Consider the following 19,927-nt stretch of genomic DNA (forward strand, 5'->3'; position numbering starts at 1 on the left):
AAAAAATTTCGAGAACGAAATTTTACTTATACTCCATTTATTAAAAAATATATATTTTTAATAATTATTAAACTCAAAAATATATATTTTTAATAATTATTAAACTCTTATGTATATAAATTCTAAGTAGTTACTTAAAGTTATTTTAAATGGTTGCATAAAATAGATGTTATTTCCTGCTGACTGTTCTCCCACTTCCAGTTCAATACAATCAGAAAACTGTAATGGCCACTAACTTATATATATATATATAATTATGTATTAAAATTTTATTTCCCACTTCCAGTTCAATACAACCAGAAAACTGTAATGGCCACTAACTTATATATATATAATTATGTATTAAACCCATTTAATAAATTGAGCATTTTTTTTCCAACTCAGGTTGAAAACGACGATTCGATTTGAAAAGAGTAAAATCTCACGCTGAAAACGACAATTCAAGCTGAATCGATTCAATTTAATACACTTTTACATCGCTGATATCAGGGAGGAACAGGTCACAGAAAGAGCTTTTAATAGAAAATCTGGATAAGAATGCCCGTCAGCAGCAGAGGGCTCTCTGCAATGCAGTACGTTCGGCTCCATTTGACGTCCGTTGCTCGTTTAAACTCCCCACTGAAATCTCTTGCGCAGATTGTATCACCAACTCGCGCCAGAGGGATGTCCAGCATGGTCGCAGGGGATGGCGGGGCAAAGGCTCCGAAACTCTTCTTCAGACAGCTATTCGAGAAGGATTCGTCCACGTATACGTACCTTCTTGCTGACATGGAACACCCGGACAGGCCTGCAGTGGTGAGTGAGTTGTATTTATGGAGTAGTTTGTATAAGCTCTAAAATTTACTTAAATCTTTTTATCATTTTACGCACGAAATTTGATGTTTTTTTGAAAAAAAAATGGTAATTTTGGTTTTGTAAGCAGACAGGATTCGGTATGGGCAATTTGTGAATTCTTGGATTATTTTTTGGGAATTTGAATGAATTGCATGACTATCTTAGCATATGAACTATCCAGAGATTTGAACCCCTAACCTCCGATCTCTGAACCCCTAACCTCCTCAATCGCAGTTCAAAGATCCGATTTTTTGTTGAAAAAGCATTAAGTTCACTCTATTTTATAGTTTCTCTTTTCAGTGAAGTATGCATATTGCAATATTGATCTCAAAAGGCGAGGTTTCAATATATATATATATATATATATATACAGTGCCAGACTCTTGCCAGGTGGTTTTGAATCAAAGCTTTATAATCGCCAACGATGGCAACTCTTGTTTGTAAACATCTGAATGACATATCTGAAATTTCCTTTGTGCCATGACCCAGTCGATCCTCGCAAATTAATAGTCCCAACTTTTGGTGTTTTACTGTCTTCTGTTTTCCACAAAAGATGCAAGCAAATTTTATGAAGTTTTACTTGGCCAACTTAGCTTTGGTGGAAAGACCCAACGGTACCACAAGCCAAGCAAATGTCATGAATCCCATGGCTTTTAACTAGAGAGTGATTGGTGGCAAGACAAACACCCAACTTACACAAAAAAATGCATAAACAAACATACAAATTATGCTTGCTCAAAATATTCTTAACCACTTATTTTTTTGCTAGGAAGGGTCAACTCCCTAATGTTCTATCATTTATGTCAAAGGGTGCAAATTCATTAGCACAGGACATCAAAGATAGCGCACACACCAAAAGTGATACGCACTGGCATAACACCAAACAGGGGAAAACAACTTGAGTTGCAACTTGTCGGATTTACCCCATTGGACACTAGTCCCATCATTACTAGCCTTTTTTTTTGGTTTCAAAATACTAGCTCTCACGTTGGCATCCTTCCTCTCGCCATTACTTTGCTTCACCTGCCTCTCTAAATTAGGAGAATGAGAGTGAGTACCTTTTAAATCTTGCTACTGGTTAATGACTTAAGTGCCCTAACTTTTAACCAAAGAGTGATCCGTAAGAGGCAACCTTGCAAGCTAATTTTATTTTCTTTCCTCCATGCCATTCACCTACTCTTGACCAACTTTCAGGACTCGAAAGTCCTCTTCCTCCTCTAGTTCTTTTACCCTTTGGAGCGTTGCTCTATGACCAGGACAATCATTGATTTGATGATTAGGAACCTGATAAATGAAACATTCATTCAGGGAGTTTAGATATTGAATCTTTGGAACACATCTTTCTCATACATGACCAACTTGACATGCTTATGGAGTATTTGAGCAATATCCATTTCAATGCACACATGGGGGCATGCTTTGAAAGTATCATTCTTTGTGTCCCTTATTAACATCTTCATAAATTTATTTCAATACTTTTTACATAGATCTTGATATCCATGGCATGTTTTAAACTCCACCCAAAGGGCATATATGACTTTACTAAAGTCATTTGGGTCAAAATCATCCTGCTAAAACTAAACATACGCTAGATAACTTGAAATATTCCAAATTCACATATGGAGAATATTTTTAGCATTTGGACACATTTGAAAATCACCCCCACATAACAAAATCCCAAACCCTTGTAAGTTTGCATGACAATAACCTTGTTATTCCAATAAAAGCTACAATGATTTTTAAAATCTAGGTCTAGGCTAGAGAGGTGGAGATTGAGATGGTCCATTTGCACCAAATGTTGGAATTTGGGGTAGTGCACCTTGTATCATGAGCAATAAGGTGTTTGCTAACTCCCTAGCTTGTTTTGCTCATTCTCATCAATTTGAAGGTTGTGCTTGGAACTAAAATGGCTGTGTTGTTTGCAAGTGCTATGAGGGGCAAGATAGAAGGTTTTCATGTCTTGCACCCTAGAATGACAAATTCTAGTGTCTAGTGTTGGCTATCTTTGAGGCTGAGAATCCTCCTATGCTTGAGTATGGCAATGACGGCTAGGAGCCTATTCTCAACAATCTTGACCCTATTGTTGAAGGTTCGGCCCTGTTGTTGCTTAGATTAGCAACCTTGGCAAGGTTTGGTCAAGGTGCTAAGTAGTAAGCACACTAGAGATGCAACCACTGTCACCTCAACACTTTTTTCTCACTTTAGCTCAACTCTACAATGCCACAGGGGCTATCCTAATCTACACACACTTCACCAACATGGCAACAACCCTAAGAGACTGGTGCCTAGAAGCACTACATATGATGAAGGTTAGGAGTTAATTGAAACAAAATGCTAAGTCTGATATATAAATGATAATTGTAGAAATATGAACTACCATACAAAACTCAGTCAAAATACCCAATAAATGGTTACCTTTGATGCCTAACAGTGAGGGAAATGTACATACATCAAGTGACATGATTTGTTCTTGGTTGCCACGTGATTTGCAACCTAATTTGGAGAAGCTTACTGGTGTCCTACACATCCAGATCTGCAAAATAACTAGAAAACATAGAAATACTAGATTTGGTGTGTCCTTGAAGCAATCTGGAAGTGTGGAAATGCACTAGGGTAATGGATCCTTGGGTGCTTGAGCTTGGGTACTGAAATAAGTGTGAAACTACAGCTCAATAATGATAAAAATGCAAGTGAATGGTAGGTTACAACAATCTGATCCAAACTTGCATGAAAAGGGGTCCAATCCTCCTAGGGCCCAGGGTAAAAAATGGAAAATATCTAATCAAGATGAAACCTTTTGCAGCGTTTAGGGCAGCTTTAAACATTTCAAAATATTGATAACATGTAGTTAAAACACAGTTGAAATAAAACTAGGACTTTAAGGGCTTAGGAACAACCTCTCTCACAAAATGCTAGGCAAGGAGACTTACCAATCCTTGAGAAAATATTGCTGTAACCAAATTTCAAAATTGTGAGGGCACGTTCGAAACCCTGAAAATGATGTTAGATAGTCCTTGAAAGCATAAAACAAGAGGGTTGTTTCTCTTTGGGCCTCTAGATTATCAATATGGCAAAATTTCCAAACAAATTGTCTAGATCAAAAATATAATCCATGAACTTTCTTTTAGACAATAAATAACAAAGATTTTCCATGGTTTTACTTTTTTATTTTTGATGGTATTTTCCTATTTTAGGGTTTTTTCAATAATATAAATAAATACAAGAGAAGAACTTGAATTTTGTAAAAAATGGTTGGTTGTTGGATTAGGGCTTGAGTGCCTTATCTCCACTAGGGCTATTGGGGTCAAGATCGATGCCCCTGATAAAGTTGGTTATTCAATGCTTGTGGATTAGGGCAAAGAGGTAGAACCCTAGAAGTTCAACTACTTATTTGTCTAATCAAGACAAGTTATGAAATCAAGCCCTGCTAGAAGGGATCCTGCCAAGTTGAAAGCCTTCAACCATAAGATCAACTATGGAATGGAATAAAATCAAACCCTTGTTGAGGAACCTTAGGGTATGGCCCAACAAGGAAATTGAATCCTCACCTCACACCAACAAAGGAAAAGTGAGAGATTTACCCTATACATCTCTCCTTCTAATTGACAAAGTTGCTTTTCAAATGGATTGATCTTGATAACCTTGTAGTATTCTTGAATTGACACAAAATTGCCTTTGAAATATATGTAGAATAGCCAAGAAAAAGTGACTTCCAAGTTGACACCAAGGCTTCATGAAAATAACTAAATTATGGCAAAAATGATCACAACATTTCACAACGATTTGGGAGGAGAGTAAGCTCTCTATTTATAGAAGAGGCTCTCAACATCTCCTCTCCCCTTGCTCCTTAGAAAATGTTTAAGAAACCTTAAAGAAAGGTTGACTTGTCATCCACAATAAACTTGGAGACTAAGTCATTATGAGATTTAACTTGGCAATGTTTGAAACCCTCTAAAAAGAGGTTGACGTCCCACTTGGAGAGGCTCGACCTGCTTCAAGGAGGAGTCAGTTTGCCTTAAAGGTCCAACGTTCCCTTGAGAAATGGCTTGAATTGACTTGGGGAAAATTAGGAGGCGCAAAGTGCCCCAATGACTTGATTTTTTTGCTCATCGTTTGGTTGGGATGGAATTTATGACCTCCAATAGCTAGGAAAAGGTGGCTGGCTCCTTCATTTGGTCCAAAATTTGTTTGATTTTGTGATTTAAGGCTTGACTTTGATTGCTTTTACCTTGATCCTGGTCCATAGGAATGATCTTCACTTGCAATGATCCTTTCCTTGCTCATAAGATGTGCTATGCTGCCTAATTTACCCCTCAAGACTACCCAAAAGCAGTCAACCTTCCCTTTTTTGAATAATAACACTTGAAATGGGATTTTGAGAAGGGTGTTTTGAGTGCTTTGACTTGGAGATGATTTGGCATGCCTTGGTGGGTGCAATGGACCTCCTTCTTGCCTTGGAGAATGTGGGACGTTGCCTTGGGGAGCGCAAATGCATTGAGACTGCCATGAAGAATGATGGCCATGGCCAAAGAGGTGTGCATACATAAGAGAAATGGTCCATGTGGGGAATAAAGATAGGTGCGCTAGTACAATAATAAAATGGGTGTTCTCACCCTTACATAGTGCGATCACCTTTATAGGGTTTGTTGCCGCTAAATCTAACAGTCCTTGGAGAGGGGTACCCTACAAGGCTATTATTAGACCAAGTGACAACAATGGGGTAGTGGCCCAATGTCACCATAGCCAAAACCCCCTGCTCCTTATGGAATTTCATCAATGGGAGGAGTCTTGGTATATGTATGGTAACCCAATAGATATTCTAGGTTTGAGGTATGAGGGCAACCAAGAGTTTCCTAAGGGAAAGACTCAACTTAAGTACAAGGCTCCAATCAAAGAGTAAGGGAAATTCGCTTTCCATAGAGAGGCCAAATTTATTCACACAAGACATAGGGCTTGATTGGTAGGTTGAGAGTTGGGATCAATGTTATAAAAAACAGACCGAAATCAATGGAACGAACCGGTGTGAGTGGTTTGGGCCCAAAACCGGTATGGTTTGAGCTTCAACACTGGAATAGGCTTGTTTAGTACTGAATTGGTTGGTTCCATTACGAAATCTGCCAGTTCAGTGCGGAACCGACCTATTTCAGTGAATTGCGCAGTTCAGGGCTGGTTCCATGCGGTCTGTACCTACGTGGGCCAATTTAAAAAATTTGCCCTTTTTTTGTTTGTTTCACATTTGGTTGGCCCACTTCTAATTCTTCCCTAGGCCAGTTTAATACTGGATATTCAAGCCTATGGCCCTATTATTGATATGTAATTCATGTAATGTTAAATTTTTAAAGTAAAAGTGACATTCTCCTTATCTTTCATTTTCGACATTGTCCTTTATCTTTCGTTTTCATCCTTTTACTTAAATTTTTAACATTACCATGAAATGACTCAGGATGTTTGAGAGTGATTCCAACCTCATTGGATTTCATATGGAGAAAGTAGAATTTTAGATCCCACTCAAAATCCAGTGGACTTAACAGTTTTTTAGGATTTTAGGATTGGGGGGATTGCAACGTTTCCATTGTATTTTGTCATATACGAGGGTATAGAACTTGTATTTAATCAAGAGCACCAAGCCCTCTATGTACTTTGATGTTAGTGGCATTGGTTGTCGAACTCCTCTATCGCGACTCTACTAAAAATGTACCTATCACTCAAACAAAATCTTGACTTGACATGCTATGCTTTTTCTATTCTTAATGCTTAGAGGGTTGCGTTGATTACAAAAATCCCAATATAGACAATGATTTTGATGATATGCAGGTATTTGTTGCAGCATGATTTTTTTGGGATGCTATAGGCCATCTAGATCCTATTTGTTGATGTATTTTCAGTTTAGAGATGGATTTCACTCTATGCTATTTTGGTTATGTGCACCCTTGCATGCTATATAAATGAGAACCTTTGCTTATTTGTGTATAAATGGTTTGGTTTCATATGGATGCACATGAATATATATGTTTTTCTTTAAATTTGAATATTTTATGTGTTTTTGGTCAATCGGCTTTTTGCTCTGGCTTTTTAATCTGTTCTGGTCTGGTTCCAACCAGTTCACGGTCCACAAGGTTTTCCGGTTTGGTCACTGGTTTAGTTTCGATAACATTGGTTGGGATGGACAATGGTCAAGGTGAAGAGAAAAGATTTTCCACAATATGTTTTAGCAAGTTCAAGGAACATGAAACCCTAAAACACCCCCCAAGTTGAAGCTAAAACTAAACTAGGGTTTACCTAAGGGCAAACAATTAGGGCAAAGAAATTTATGGACGAAATTGAAGTGAATGCGTAGCAAAAGGGGTGATTTTGTGCCAACCACTATCCTTTTGATATTTAGTCTCTCCAATATTGAAAATTCCTCTTCCCTAGGAATTCACGCTAAGCCCTTGCTTGGCCGTTGGGCCTTAAGGGGGCTTAATTAGGTCAAGAGAGAGAGGGAGGAAAGTTTGTGGATAAAATGTTGAATTGATCACCAACAAGGAAGGCTAGTGCCTAGTCCTAAGGTCAATGGAGTCTATGGATTCTCAAAATTGATTTAATCTTGAAAAGGAGTAAGGATATTTTGATGCCCTAGCATCAAAACCCTAACTACCACCTTTGTGAGGGATTAAAGGTCAGTTGGGAGAGCTAACATGAGATCACCAAGGGGATTGCCAATAACATATCATATTGCGAGTAGTGCATGCAATAATATGACCTAGTTTCCAATAAATTGATCTTCAGCAAAATTTGGGCACAAAATTACACTAGATCATCAATTCATTCCATACATTAAACATAAAATCAGAAATTTGCAATAAACGAGGTACTTACAAGACAATATGCATGAAACAATCCAATTCTTGATCCAAAGTGACTTCTCCAAATACAAGAACAAATGCGCAAGAAAATTTTTGCTTCATAGATCACATTTTTCCCATTAGAACAAAACGCTGAAATTTCCAAAGAGGTAGAATTATACAAGTCCAAGTGATGATGATTGACAAGATGATCCTCTCCTCTATTTATATGAGGAGGAACAATGCCTAATTAGCCTAAAAGCCCCTAAATCTCAAGTAAAATTACAATGATGAATTGGGTTACAAGCCAACCCACTAGCCAAAACATAAAACCAAGTGAAATGCCCACATGTGCAAGTCGAAATGCTGATGTCATCCATGTGTAGGGCTCTATGAGGCATGTGTTGAGGCTTCTTGGTGCCAAGCAAGCTTCAAAAGCCTTCTAAAATTATTAACCTTCACATTTCTGTAAAATCTCTCGGTGGGCCCTAAATATCACCTTGGGGGTCAGAATGTGGTCTCAAGGGTCTCCAAATGGTCATAGTGTTAATCTCTGCTGCAATGTTGAGGGCTTCCAAGGTGGTGCTAGCCCTCCCATGTGTCAAAGGGCGAGACCATCCTCCTTTGGGCCCTAGATTAGTTGCCATCTCTCTCTAAGTGCTAAGACGACTAGGGGCCTGCTGGGTCCAGGTGCACCATTGTTAGCTTTTGTATCATCAGACAAGTGTTCTAGTCTCGACTTTGGTCAGAGAGGCTTAGAAGCACAAGATTTCCAAAACGCAAAAAAGATTTCAAGAGAAAACACCTAGAGATAGCTCAATTAAATTAATTGATCAATAATTAAATATTTCCTAAGTCTAACTTAGGAAAAGTGATTAATTAACAATAATTAATTGAGAAAGGTGAGAATTCTTTAGAAATTCACACAGATCGCGTTAGAGATGATCTTAGCTGTTGATGGGGATCTAATCAATGGCCGTTAGTTCACCAACGAGAGATTATAAGAGCAACTCGATGGGTAGATGGAGGACACACTAGTGAGGTTGAGTTCCTTGGTAGGTCGAGCTATCCAGTTGCAGAGGTCGAGTAGGGAAGAAGAGTTCAAGCCAGAAGGGACGCAGAGACAAAGATGGAGCAACAGAAGTGAATACTGGAGGAATTTCCAGTTTCAAAGGGGCAACAACAAGAGGCCAAGCTATTCCACTAGAGGCTGTGCAAGGACTGTGCAGATAACTTCAATGAGACAGTTCGATTTGGCTGAGCCAAAGGTCGATTCAGTTGCTGGAGGCTGGGATAATTTTCCAGAGGGATGGAGAATCACTTCCAGAGGCAACAACAGGCAGGGCGACTTGATCAGAGGCAAATTTAGCCTGCGTGTGAGGGTTTGCGCAAACACTGTGTAGAGCCCTGCGCAAGGGCTCTTGGAGGGCTAGTTTTCTAAAGCAGGTTTTGCTGGGATTGCTTGTGGAGAAGGGAAAACTTCCCTTAATAATTTTGGCCAAATTATTTGTTGAGGATAGCCAGTTTGGCATCCAGATTGTATTCATAAATTTCACTGCTGCATAATAATAATAAAATGCTGCACCGGTTTTCCCACATTGGTTTTTTTGGGGACATTTGTCCGAAAACAACTGTGTCAATTTTATTGTGTGTGCCCTCATTTTCTTAGTTTCCAGTTTATTTCTGCAACATATTTTATTTGTAAAATTGCAGTGCGATTTATTCGCTGTTTGTCTTAGCAAATACACTGCATAATTTATCAGTTAGAAGAATAAATTTCCAGTTGCTGCAATTTAAGGAGATTTCACATGGTATCAGAGAATTGAAGATCAAATCAGAGGCTTAGTAGCGAGAAAGAAATTTTGTGCAGGTTCAGAGGGAGTTATGAGCACATTTTTTAGGGTCTGCGCAGGCGAGCAAGGCAGTTAGAATTGTTGGGTAGGAAATTCGATTTCCAGATCCAGACTGGTGGAAAAGTTCGATTTTCCCAGTAGCAGTGCTAGCAAGCAGTGGATTTGTCGGATAGAGGGTTTCAGTGAGCAGATCAGTCAGTTCATTGAGCAAATTTGGGTGTAGTTGGTTTGCATCTAGTTCAATAGTAGCAAATCGGTGCCGGGTGGATGAGAAAAAACAAACACAGAGGAATTTCTCAAAGGGTTTCCATATCCAGTTTCTAGGAGATAGTGTGAACTTCAGGAGCAACAGATTGTGTGCCAGATTCCAGTGAAGGACTTTCGGAAGGTTGAGCGAGTTGCCCAATTGAGGTAGTAGACAGTATGAGTGTCGAAGAAGGACATCTCGAGGTAGACGATTGCAATTCTAAACACTTCAGAAGGGAGTGTAAGTAGCAGCAGTAGGACTGCAAGAAAGAGAGGGAGTTTCTTGGTTTATTTTCTCAAGTTTATTTGAGTTTCGCAGATTTTGCAGCTTTCAAGAGATGGCCGTACAAGATTGCTAGAGCAGGCCATACGAGTTAGCCAAAATGCAGATCTGGGCAATAGATCGACTTCCAGTTGCCGGAGATAAGTGCCGGAGCAAGTGCGAGTTGCAAAGCAAAGCAATTTTCCAATAAGGGACAAGGCTCAAAAGGAGATAGTGGGGCACTAGATCCAGGTGGAAGAGTATGAGACTCGAGTGTGCTAGATGGGTAGGGTCCAACACAATTGCAACAAGGAGATCAGTCAGAGCAGTTCCAGTTTGTTGCAAAGGGACCATCACCTTTGCTATAGGGTGCACAGTTTCAGTAGCAGATGGATCAATGTCAACTTGGCACAGTCAAATCTTGAGGGACAGTTGCAAGACTAGTTGCAGTCAGTTATTGAGGGGCGCATAACCAGTCAGGGTGCAGAGGGACTTAGTAGACAATGTAGAGGCTAGTTGCAGTCAAAGACTCAGGAGACAGTAGCAAAGCTAGTACAGGGACAATTGATTTAGAGTTTTACATTCTCAGTTGCAGTTGCAGCAACAACATGAGATCAGTTGTAGTGTAGAGTAGTGTTGGCAGTAGTTGTTGAGTCCCAAACTTGCATCTTCCCTATACACCTTTTTAGCCTTTTTCCATTTACCTGGACCTCCTAAGCTGTCAAATCATTGCATATTAGTTTAAAAAGAGCATATAAAATGGTTTCCTAACTATGTCTTGTGACTGCTGTTTGATCTAGATTTTTGCTCATTCAGCTGTGGAATCTTGTCACTTTCCGCAGCTAGCTCAACTTTCCGCAGCCTTTTTGTTGAAGTCTATGTTACAGGTGTCTACAGGCGAATCCGGCCACATGGGCAAGTTGCAAATGATGTGGACATGGACCGTGTCCTATTGGTTTAGCCGAATCCCTCACAGAAGGCCGTGGTCAAAGACAGTCAAGCGGTGGTCAACCTAAGAGTTTTACGGTGGCAGAACTCTGTTTTTCACCACGTGAAGACTTGTGTGGCCGTTCCTAAATCTCAGGAGACGTGTTAACACCTGGGGATTGCTCCATGAACCGAATCTAACAGTGACCCTCCTTGGATTTAATCTCCACGGTTACCATAATGCTAGATTTCTGGACATGGTTATTCACGTGTCTTTTTATCAGCGCAGATTTTAGGAAAGTAGTTGTGTCATCCTCTGTTATAAATAAAGCGTTCTCATACGCATATTAGCTAGCTTTTTGAATGTAATTTTGACTATTTACGAGCCCACTGTGCCGTGACTTTATCCTTATGTTATGACTGCATTTTAATACATGAGAAGACACTGTTTATAAGTTCAATTCGTGGTTGATTGCTGATTGACCGAGGTTGTGCAAAGGGCCCCTGTACACACCAAGGTTTTGTAATTGCTGTATAGTTTCATGCTTTATTCCTTTACGTTCTTGATGCCATAATTGTTTACTTGTATATATTACACTGCTTATGGTATTCATGTTGATTGCTGTCCATAGTTTTTATGCTTTCTAATGCTGTTAACTGATCAGTGTCTTTATTTCAGGTTCTAATAGGCAGCCCGGGCATTTGCACATAGCTTTATAATGACTACTGACATGGAATTATCTTGTCCTTTTGCTGATTTATTTTCTTAGTTCTAATTCCAACACTGTTTATTTCTTTCAGTTTTGTTCATTTACTTTTCTGCAAGATAGATATTAGATTACTCATGTCATTTTCAGTTACCTCCTATAGCTAGAGCGAGTCAAATGGTGAGGGATTGAAGTATGAATGCATAGTTTGATATTAGTTTATTTTTCTGCAAGTTAGTTATTGAATTGCTCATGTCATTTTCAGTTACCTCCTATAGCCAGAGCGAGTCAAATGGTGAGGGATTGGAGTATGAGTGTGTAGTTTAATATTAGTTTCATTTTATGCAAATTAGATATCAGATTGCTCAATTTGTTTATGATTACCTCCTAAAGCCAGAGCGAGTCAAATGGTGAGGGGTCAGAATATGAGTTGATGTAATATGATTTTAGTTTACTTTGCTTGCAGTTTTTGAATTTCTTTGAGTTCAGTTTCTTTTTATACAGCAGCAAGGATACTGGGTTTCATAGTCACTAGCTCACTGTTTGGCTTAATTAGAATATTGGTACATTTTTATTTTCTCTTAGGAATTGATTTCATCATTGCAAGTTTTAAAACCTTTTTGGAAACTTTGAAGTTTGGAAATCATTTTAAAGGTCACCATTGCCTTGAATACTTATATCCATACTTGACTTTTAGAATTTCCATCTCACATTAGGGAATCAACAAAAGATAAACCCAAAAACAAACCAAAAATCAAAAACGACAAAAAGTAAGAAATCGGTTATCTTGCATATATAGTGCACCTCACTTCAGCAGTTTACGACTCCCGGATTGACAATTAATATAGCAATTTAGGACACTCTAAATTGACCAAACATTTTGGCGCCGTTGCTGGGGAAGTGAAACTAGGTAGCCAATTTCTTAAAAAAAAAAACAAGAAAATTTCAAGGAAGGTAAAAATTGATAACTTCTCAAAGTATGCTCTCCTCTTGCACCTAGTGTGACCTGGAGGATTAGAAAAGAGAGTTATTGGTTCAATAATTTCTTGAGTATGCTCTCTTCTTGCACCTAGAGTGATCTGGAAGATCAGAAAGAGAATTATTAGCCCGACTTGAAGAAAAATAAAAAATGACATGCATAAAGCAAGAGATTTCAGGGGAAGGTTTATAGCTAGGGCCAAGAGTTCAATTTTTACAACTTCATCTACTTCAAGGCATAGACAAGATACACCTCCATCATCTCCAACTCACACTCCTAGCCTTAGGATTCCTGGAATTCAAGGGGCAACAGCTAAATTAGGAGACTCTCCCACACTATCCACCGAATCTGAGTTAGGAAAAGACCCTTTCTTTACTTCTACAGGAAAACAAATTGTAATCGAGGAAGTAGAATCACCTGAAGAAGAAGAGGGAGAAATTCCTCCTCGTTCGCCATTAATAGAAGAACCAGAGGACTCAGAAATCTCTGAGGAAACTATCATGACAGAGGAAGTAGTAAACAGATTTGGAGGAGGTAGGGGTAGAGGTAGAGGAGGAGGAAACAATGGAGGAGGTAGAGGTAACAACAGGGGAAATAGGGATGGAGATAACTCATTTGGATTTCCTATAGTTGATGAGGAATCTCGAACAACAATGAAAAACATCTCACCATCTGTCCTCCCAAACTTTTATGGGTTGCGAAGTGAGGATCCTGAAACATTTCTATTTGAGTTTGAAGTCGTGTGCCGAACTTATGATTATATGGAAGACTCTCAAAAACTCAAATTGTTTCCTTCAACATTGAAGGGAGCTGCTCTAAAATGGTTCATGGGATTAGTCACTCAATCTATTAGGACTTGGAATGATATGAAACAAACATTTTTGGATAGATACCTGGACTATTGTATGCCCACCAATCATAAGGATGAGGTATTCAAAATGGTGCAAAAAGAAGATGAAAACTTGGAGGATTTACTTGAAAGATTTCAATACAACCTGAAAAGAGCAAAAATGAATAACCTAGATGAGGAAACCTCGAAAGCCCTTCTATTGAAAGCCATTAGAGATGAATGGATAGATATTTGGAACATGATGGGAAAATGGGATATATCTCAACTTCCACTTCATGATATAGCAGAGCTATGTGTCCATCTCTCAAGGGTAAAATCTAAAACTGGAAAAGGGCCTAGAGATCCTTCTCTCATTAGAGCAAACAAATCTGCAACTGGATCAGTAAGTAGGGCTGAGATTGGCAACATGCTTGATGAGTTCAAAACTGATATTTTAGGGAGCCTTAGTGAGTAACTAGACACCCTTAAGATACAAAACAAGTAGAAAGTAGAAGCTGAAGCTTTGGCCATCTTTTGTCCAAAATGTAGGAAGAAACATGCTCTAAGGGAATGCCCCTTGGATGCAAAAGTTGTAGACACATGTATGATTTGTTCAGAAAGCCATGAGACCAAGGATTGTCCTTCAATTCTTGGGCTCAAAGCTGTCTTTCAAGAAGACCCAAATTCAATTGAGTCTCTCTGCTTTGTTTCAAGGAGACCTTGGCAGGGGCAACAAAATCAAGGGTTTAACAACCCCACGAACTTTCAACCCCCACCAAATTGGAATCCTTGGCAACAACCTTGGTCCCAACCTCAAAATCCATTTCAATCATGGGTACAAGGTATGCAAAATCCTTATGGGAGATTTGCTCAATTCTATCAATATCCTCCATCTTTTCAAAATCAACAAGCTCCACAACTTCCAAATCAAAATCCACAACTTTCATTGCCATTTCCACAACAACAACAACCTTCTCAACAAAATCCAAATTCCCAACTCTTGCTTCCATTCCAACAAAAGACAAATCAACTACCTTCCCAGCCATTGCCAAACCCCAATAATAAAAACCCTCAAAATGCTTACATGGTAGAAGGACAACAATTTCCTACCTATATGATTGTTCCTCTCAATGATGTACAACTCAGATCTGGTAGAGTTTTAGAAAAACCTTCTATAGATGCTCAAAAGCAAAGCATTTCTGAGGAAGATTCTCTTGAAGCCAATAAAGGTTCTGAAGCATCTCTTCAAAACCCAAGCACTCAAAAAGAAAAAGAAAAAGAGTCAACCCCCACAACTCCTATAGTTGAGGAACCTGCATCTTCATCCACACCTCATTTTCCTGAAAGATTACAAATTGACAAAGGAGTGGAAAAACAAATATTGTTGCCTGACTATGATTTTCTAGATGAATTAAAGAGTGTTTGTATCAAGATTCCCTTGCTACAAGCCATTAGAGAGATTCCTATTCTAGCAAAAACAATAAAGGAGTTGAGTCTCAAAAGACCAGGAAGGAAACCAAGAGATACAAAAAGAATCCACCTGGTAGGAAAAATTGCAGATATCATGATGGGAAAAATTACCATGCAGAAGTATGTAGATCCCGGTAGTCCAATTGTCAAAACACATATCAATGGGGTAGAAATTCCAAATACATTGATTGATTTAGGGGCTGCTATCAACATTATGAGTAGACATACTATGGAACAGCTAAAACTTCCTAATCCTCTTTTTACACCTACTCTATTGCAACTTGCAGATCGATCAATTATCAAACCAGATGGTGTATTAGAAAACATTTTGGTCTCCTTAGATTCTTGGGAATATCCAATAGATTTCATGTTTTTAACTCCCAAGAGTAATCTAGGAGGGCACCCACTCATCTTAGGAAGACCTTGGCTAGCCACAGCTGATGCTTTTATCAGTTGTAGATCTGGGGATATGTATATTTCTGATGGTAATTCGACAAAATAATTCAATTTGTATCCTCCAGCGAAAGCAATTACAGAAGTAGGAGATAATGAATGGGTCGATGATGAGGACACTATACAACCTGTCTTTACCATTTCTGAAATCAGTGAAGATAGTCAAATTCTGAACACATTAGAAAATTTTGAAACATCTTCAGAATATGACCACACACAATTTCAGTTAGATTCTGACATTGAGTATCTATCATCTAGACAAATGTCTCTTTACTCTATGGAAGAGTTTGGTAGTTTCGCCATTGAGATTTTTCCAGGTAAAACATTGAATATCAACAAAAACTTGGAAAAATCACAACAGGGAGAGCTAACCAAAATCTTGCAAAAACATTCTACTGCATTTGCATGGGAGTATACCGATATGAAAGGTATTGACCCTAAGACTTGCATTCTTCACATCTACATCGAGGAAAATAGTCGACCAATCAGACAACCTCAGAGAAGGATGAATCCAAACCTTAGGGAGATAGTGAAAGAAGAGCTCCAAAAATTACTCAATGTAAACTTCATTTATCCAATTTCAGATAGCCGATGGGTTTCTCCTTTGGTTATAGTACCTAAAAAGAATGGTAAATGGAGAGTCTGCATTGATTACAGGGAATTGAATAAAGCAACTTTGAATGATCACTTTCCTTTGCCCTTTATTGATCAGGTATTAGATACTCTAGCAGGCAAAAAGTACTTTTCATTTTTGGATGGTTTTAGTGGCTATAATCAAATTCAGGTAGCACCTGAAGATCAAGATAAGACCATATTTACCTGTCCATGGGGAACTTTTGCTTACCGAGTGCTCCCTTTTGGATTATGTAATGCACCTGCAACATTTCAAAGGGAAGTACTAGGAATCTTTTTTGATCTAATCCATGATTGTGTAGAGGTTTATATGGATGATTTTACAGTTTATGGTAATTCATTTGAAGAGGCATTAGAGAATTTGGAAAAAATCCTTATGAGATGTAAAGAAACAAACCTTTCATTGAGTCATGAAAAATGTTTTATGATGTTTACTGAAGGTATTGTTTTGGTACATCACATTTCAGGGGATGGGATTAAAGTTGATAGATCAAAAGTTGAACTCATCTCCAAGTTGCCTATTCCAAATTGTCAAAAAGATGTTAGAAGTTTTCTGGGATTTACTGGGTACTATAGAAGATTTATAGAAAACTTCACCAAAATAGCATCCCACTCTTCAAATTACTTTTAAAAGACTGTGAATTCAAATGGGATCCTGATTGTCAATCAGCATTTGAAACTTTGAAAACAAGAATATCTGAAGCACCCATCTTGAGAGGGCCAAATTGGAAACTTCCTTTCCATATTTCTACAGATGCTTCAGATACAGCTCTAGGAGCTGCGTTGGGTCAAAAGAATTTAGTTCCTTATGCCATTTACTATACCAGTAAAAATTTGACTCCCACTGAGTTGAACTATACTGTGACTGAAAAAGAGTTCTTAGCTGTTGTTCATGCAATCAATAAGTTTAGACATTATATAACAGGCTATGAAACTTTTGTCCATACTGATCATTCTGCGATTAGATATCTAATGAACAAACCTGTTACTAATGGTAGAGTTACAAGATGGCTCTTACTTTTACAGGAATTCAATATTACTGTGTTGGATAGACCAGGGAAACAAAATACAGTAGCTGATTTCTTGTCTAGGATCCAAAATACTAAAGAAGATTCTCCTGTAGAGGATAAGTTTCCAGATGAATATTTATTTGCAGTAACTACTAAGACTCCTTGGTATGAAGATATTGCTAACTATTTGGTTACAGGGAAACTACCTTCACATCTATTTCCTAGTGAAAGAAGAAGAATTCTTCAGGAGAGTTCAAAATATTCATGGATTTCTAACGAATTGTTTAAAACAGGGCCAGATTGTGTGATGAGAAGATGTGTTAGGGAACATGAAATGTTTGACATCCTCAAAGCATGTCATGATGAACCATGCGGTGGACACTTTGCTAACAAAATGATGGCCTATAAAATCCTTTCTTTAGGATATCATTGGCCTTCCCTCTTCAAAGATACAAAAAAATATGTCAAAAGGTGTGACAGCTGCCAAAGAGTAGGGAAACCGACTCTTTCAAATGAAATGCCATTACAACCACGGGTACTCATCGAACCCTTTGAAAAATGGGCTTTAGATTTCATTGGACCCATTAATCCACCATCTAAACAAAAGAAGTATATATTGGTATGTACTGATTATGTCACTAAATGGGTAGAAGCCAAAGCATTACTTTCTGCTACTGAAAATTTAGTTAGTTTTCTTTATGAGGACATTTTTACTCGCTTTGGTGTCCCAAGAGAAATTGTGACAGATCAGGGAAGTCAATTTACATCCAACATGATGGAAAAGCTGATGGAAGAATACAAAATCAAGCACAAAAAATCTACTCCTTACCATCCGCAAGCAAATGGCCAAGTGGAGTCTACAAATAAAGTTATTGAAGGCATCATCACCAAAACTGTTCATCTACACAGAAGAGATTGGGTAGAAAGGCTTCCTGAAGCCTTATGGGCCTACAGAACTACATGGAGGAATACAACAGGACATTCTCCCTATGAACTTGTTTATGGGAAAGAAGTCCTGCTTCCCATTGAGTTTCAAGTCAAAACTTTCAAGATGGCAGTTCAGTTGGGGATGGATCTATCAGAAGCCCAAAAGCACAGAATGGAGCAGTTGAATGAGTTGGATGAGATCAGACAAGAAGCAATCCTAAGAACTGATCTAGTTCAACATCAAAGAGCTAAGTGGCATGACAGATACATCAAAGAGAAAAAGTTTCAAGAGGGAGATTGGGCATTACTATTTGATTCCAAGTTTAAAGACTTCAAAGGTAAATTTCAGACCCATTGGCTTGGGCCATATGAGATTGACAAAGTCTTTAGCAATGGAGCGGTAAGAATCAAGACCATTGATGAATTTCAAACTCCTCTTATTGTGAATGGCCACAGATTAAAGATTTATCATAAAGCCACTCTCAAAAGAGGAATTTGTTAAATTGTATCAAGGGAATTCTGCAATAAGGTTGGTGAAGAAGAATCCTTCTTCTCCACCAGCCTAGCCTTTGTTCCTTTCTGTTAAAAAAAAAATAAAAGAATAAAAAAATAAATAAATAATTGTATAAGTCCGAAAACCAATCACTGATTTACACAGAAAATATAGAGTGAAAATCAGGAACACCTGACACCCTATATTTAAAAAAAAAAAACTCTCTTTCTTTCCCATTTTCACTCCATTTTATTTTCATTCCACTCCACTAGTGAAAATCAGGAACACCTGACACCCTATATTTAAAAAAAAAATCTCTCTTTCTTTCCCATTTTCACTCCATTTCATTTTCATTCCACTCCACTCCATTTCATCCATTTCATTCCATTTCATCAATAAAAGTCTTTCATGACCATTTCCATTCAGTTAGTTATTATCTAACTATCTTTATTCAGCCAAGTGGTTGCTGTGTCAGTTTCCGCAGCTGGAATCAGTTTCCGCAGCCAGAAGCAGTTTCCGCAGCCACCACTCTGTTTTTCAAATTAACAGTCAAGATGTTAGTTCAATAATCATGAAAATGCAGGTATGACTGAGCATATGTTATGAAGACATGGAGCATCTAAAGACATCAATAAGGAGCAGTTGATTAAGGGCTAATGGACAACAAATGGCAAAGATTCCAAGGTATGAGTAAAAATTTCTTTCAAATAGCAATCAAAGGCACAATTTTGCATAGTTATTAAACCTTAAAGCTCCACTATATGCAATGATTACCACGATAGCTCCATTACCATTTCATGACATTCCTCCATGAACCATGCATTTATTCCCTAAACGGTCTCATGATTAATTCTCGGGTTTAACTCGTAGTTGATTGCATTTTCACACCCCACTTGTAATCATGAGATGTGACCTATTTAATTACGGCTCCTCTCCACCGCATAATTTCCGCAGAGATTTCATAAATGTGTTAACATCTCCTACGCAGCCGTTCAGTTTAAAAATTCCGGGTTCACTTCACTCCCCTGCCATTCTATTGAAGCCACAACTACATTACCACCTCGTTCACATACGCCTCCACTCCATTTCGTGAACTCACCTCGGCTGCCTATCCTCTGTTTCCGCTTACAGTCCCTGAACACTCCCGTTACCTATTCTCCAGCTTCCATTTTCAGCCACTGTTTTTTTTCTCCATAAACCTCGTAACCTAGTCGTCTTACCTCTGCTAAACCCCTCACATGCAGTTGAATTTCAAACAAAAGGATGGGTCAGTTATTGAGGGTAGAACCGGAAGGGCCCAAGTTCTTAGAAGGATACCCTCAAGTAAAAGACTTGTTGAAGAAGGCAAAATGGCTACGTTTCATTCAAAAATTTAAGGGCCACAATAAGGAGATAACAAAAGCTTTTGCAAGGTCTTTCAACGGCCAGGTGGTGGAAATTGGAGACCTTAAGTTCACAGTCACCGAAGCATCCATAGCAG

The 19,927-nt window shown here is 38.4% G+C and overlaps 1 protein-coding gene across 2 annotated transcripts in view; it reads left to right on the forward strand.

The window, feature by feature from the left end:
- Positions 1 to 413: 413 nt before the first annotated feature.
- Positions 414 to 19,927, forward strand: part of LOC149171821 (persulfide dioxygenase ETHE1 homolog, mitochondrial-like) — a 139,077-nt gene continuing 119,563 nt past the window's right edge. For both annotated transcript variants that reach the window (XM_089424127.1, XM_089424128.1), the window contains exon 1: positions 414 to 795. In XM_089424127.1, coding sequence (XP_089280253.1) covers positions 538 to 795 — 258 coding nt within the window. In that variant the 5' untranslated portion in view covers positions 414 to 537. The remainder of the gene's footprint in view (positions 796 to 19,927) is intronic.

The sequence above is a fragment of the Pinus tabuliformis genome, chromosome 4_2 (genome assembly GCF_031772625.1).
Source record: "Pinus tabuliformis cultivar Carrire ecotype Pingquan chromosome 4_2, CPIR1, whole genome shotgun sequence".
Taxonomy (NCBI): Eukaryota; Viridiplantae; Streptophyta; class Pinopsida; order Pinales; family Pinaceae; genus Pinus; species Pinus tabuliformis.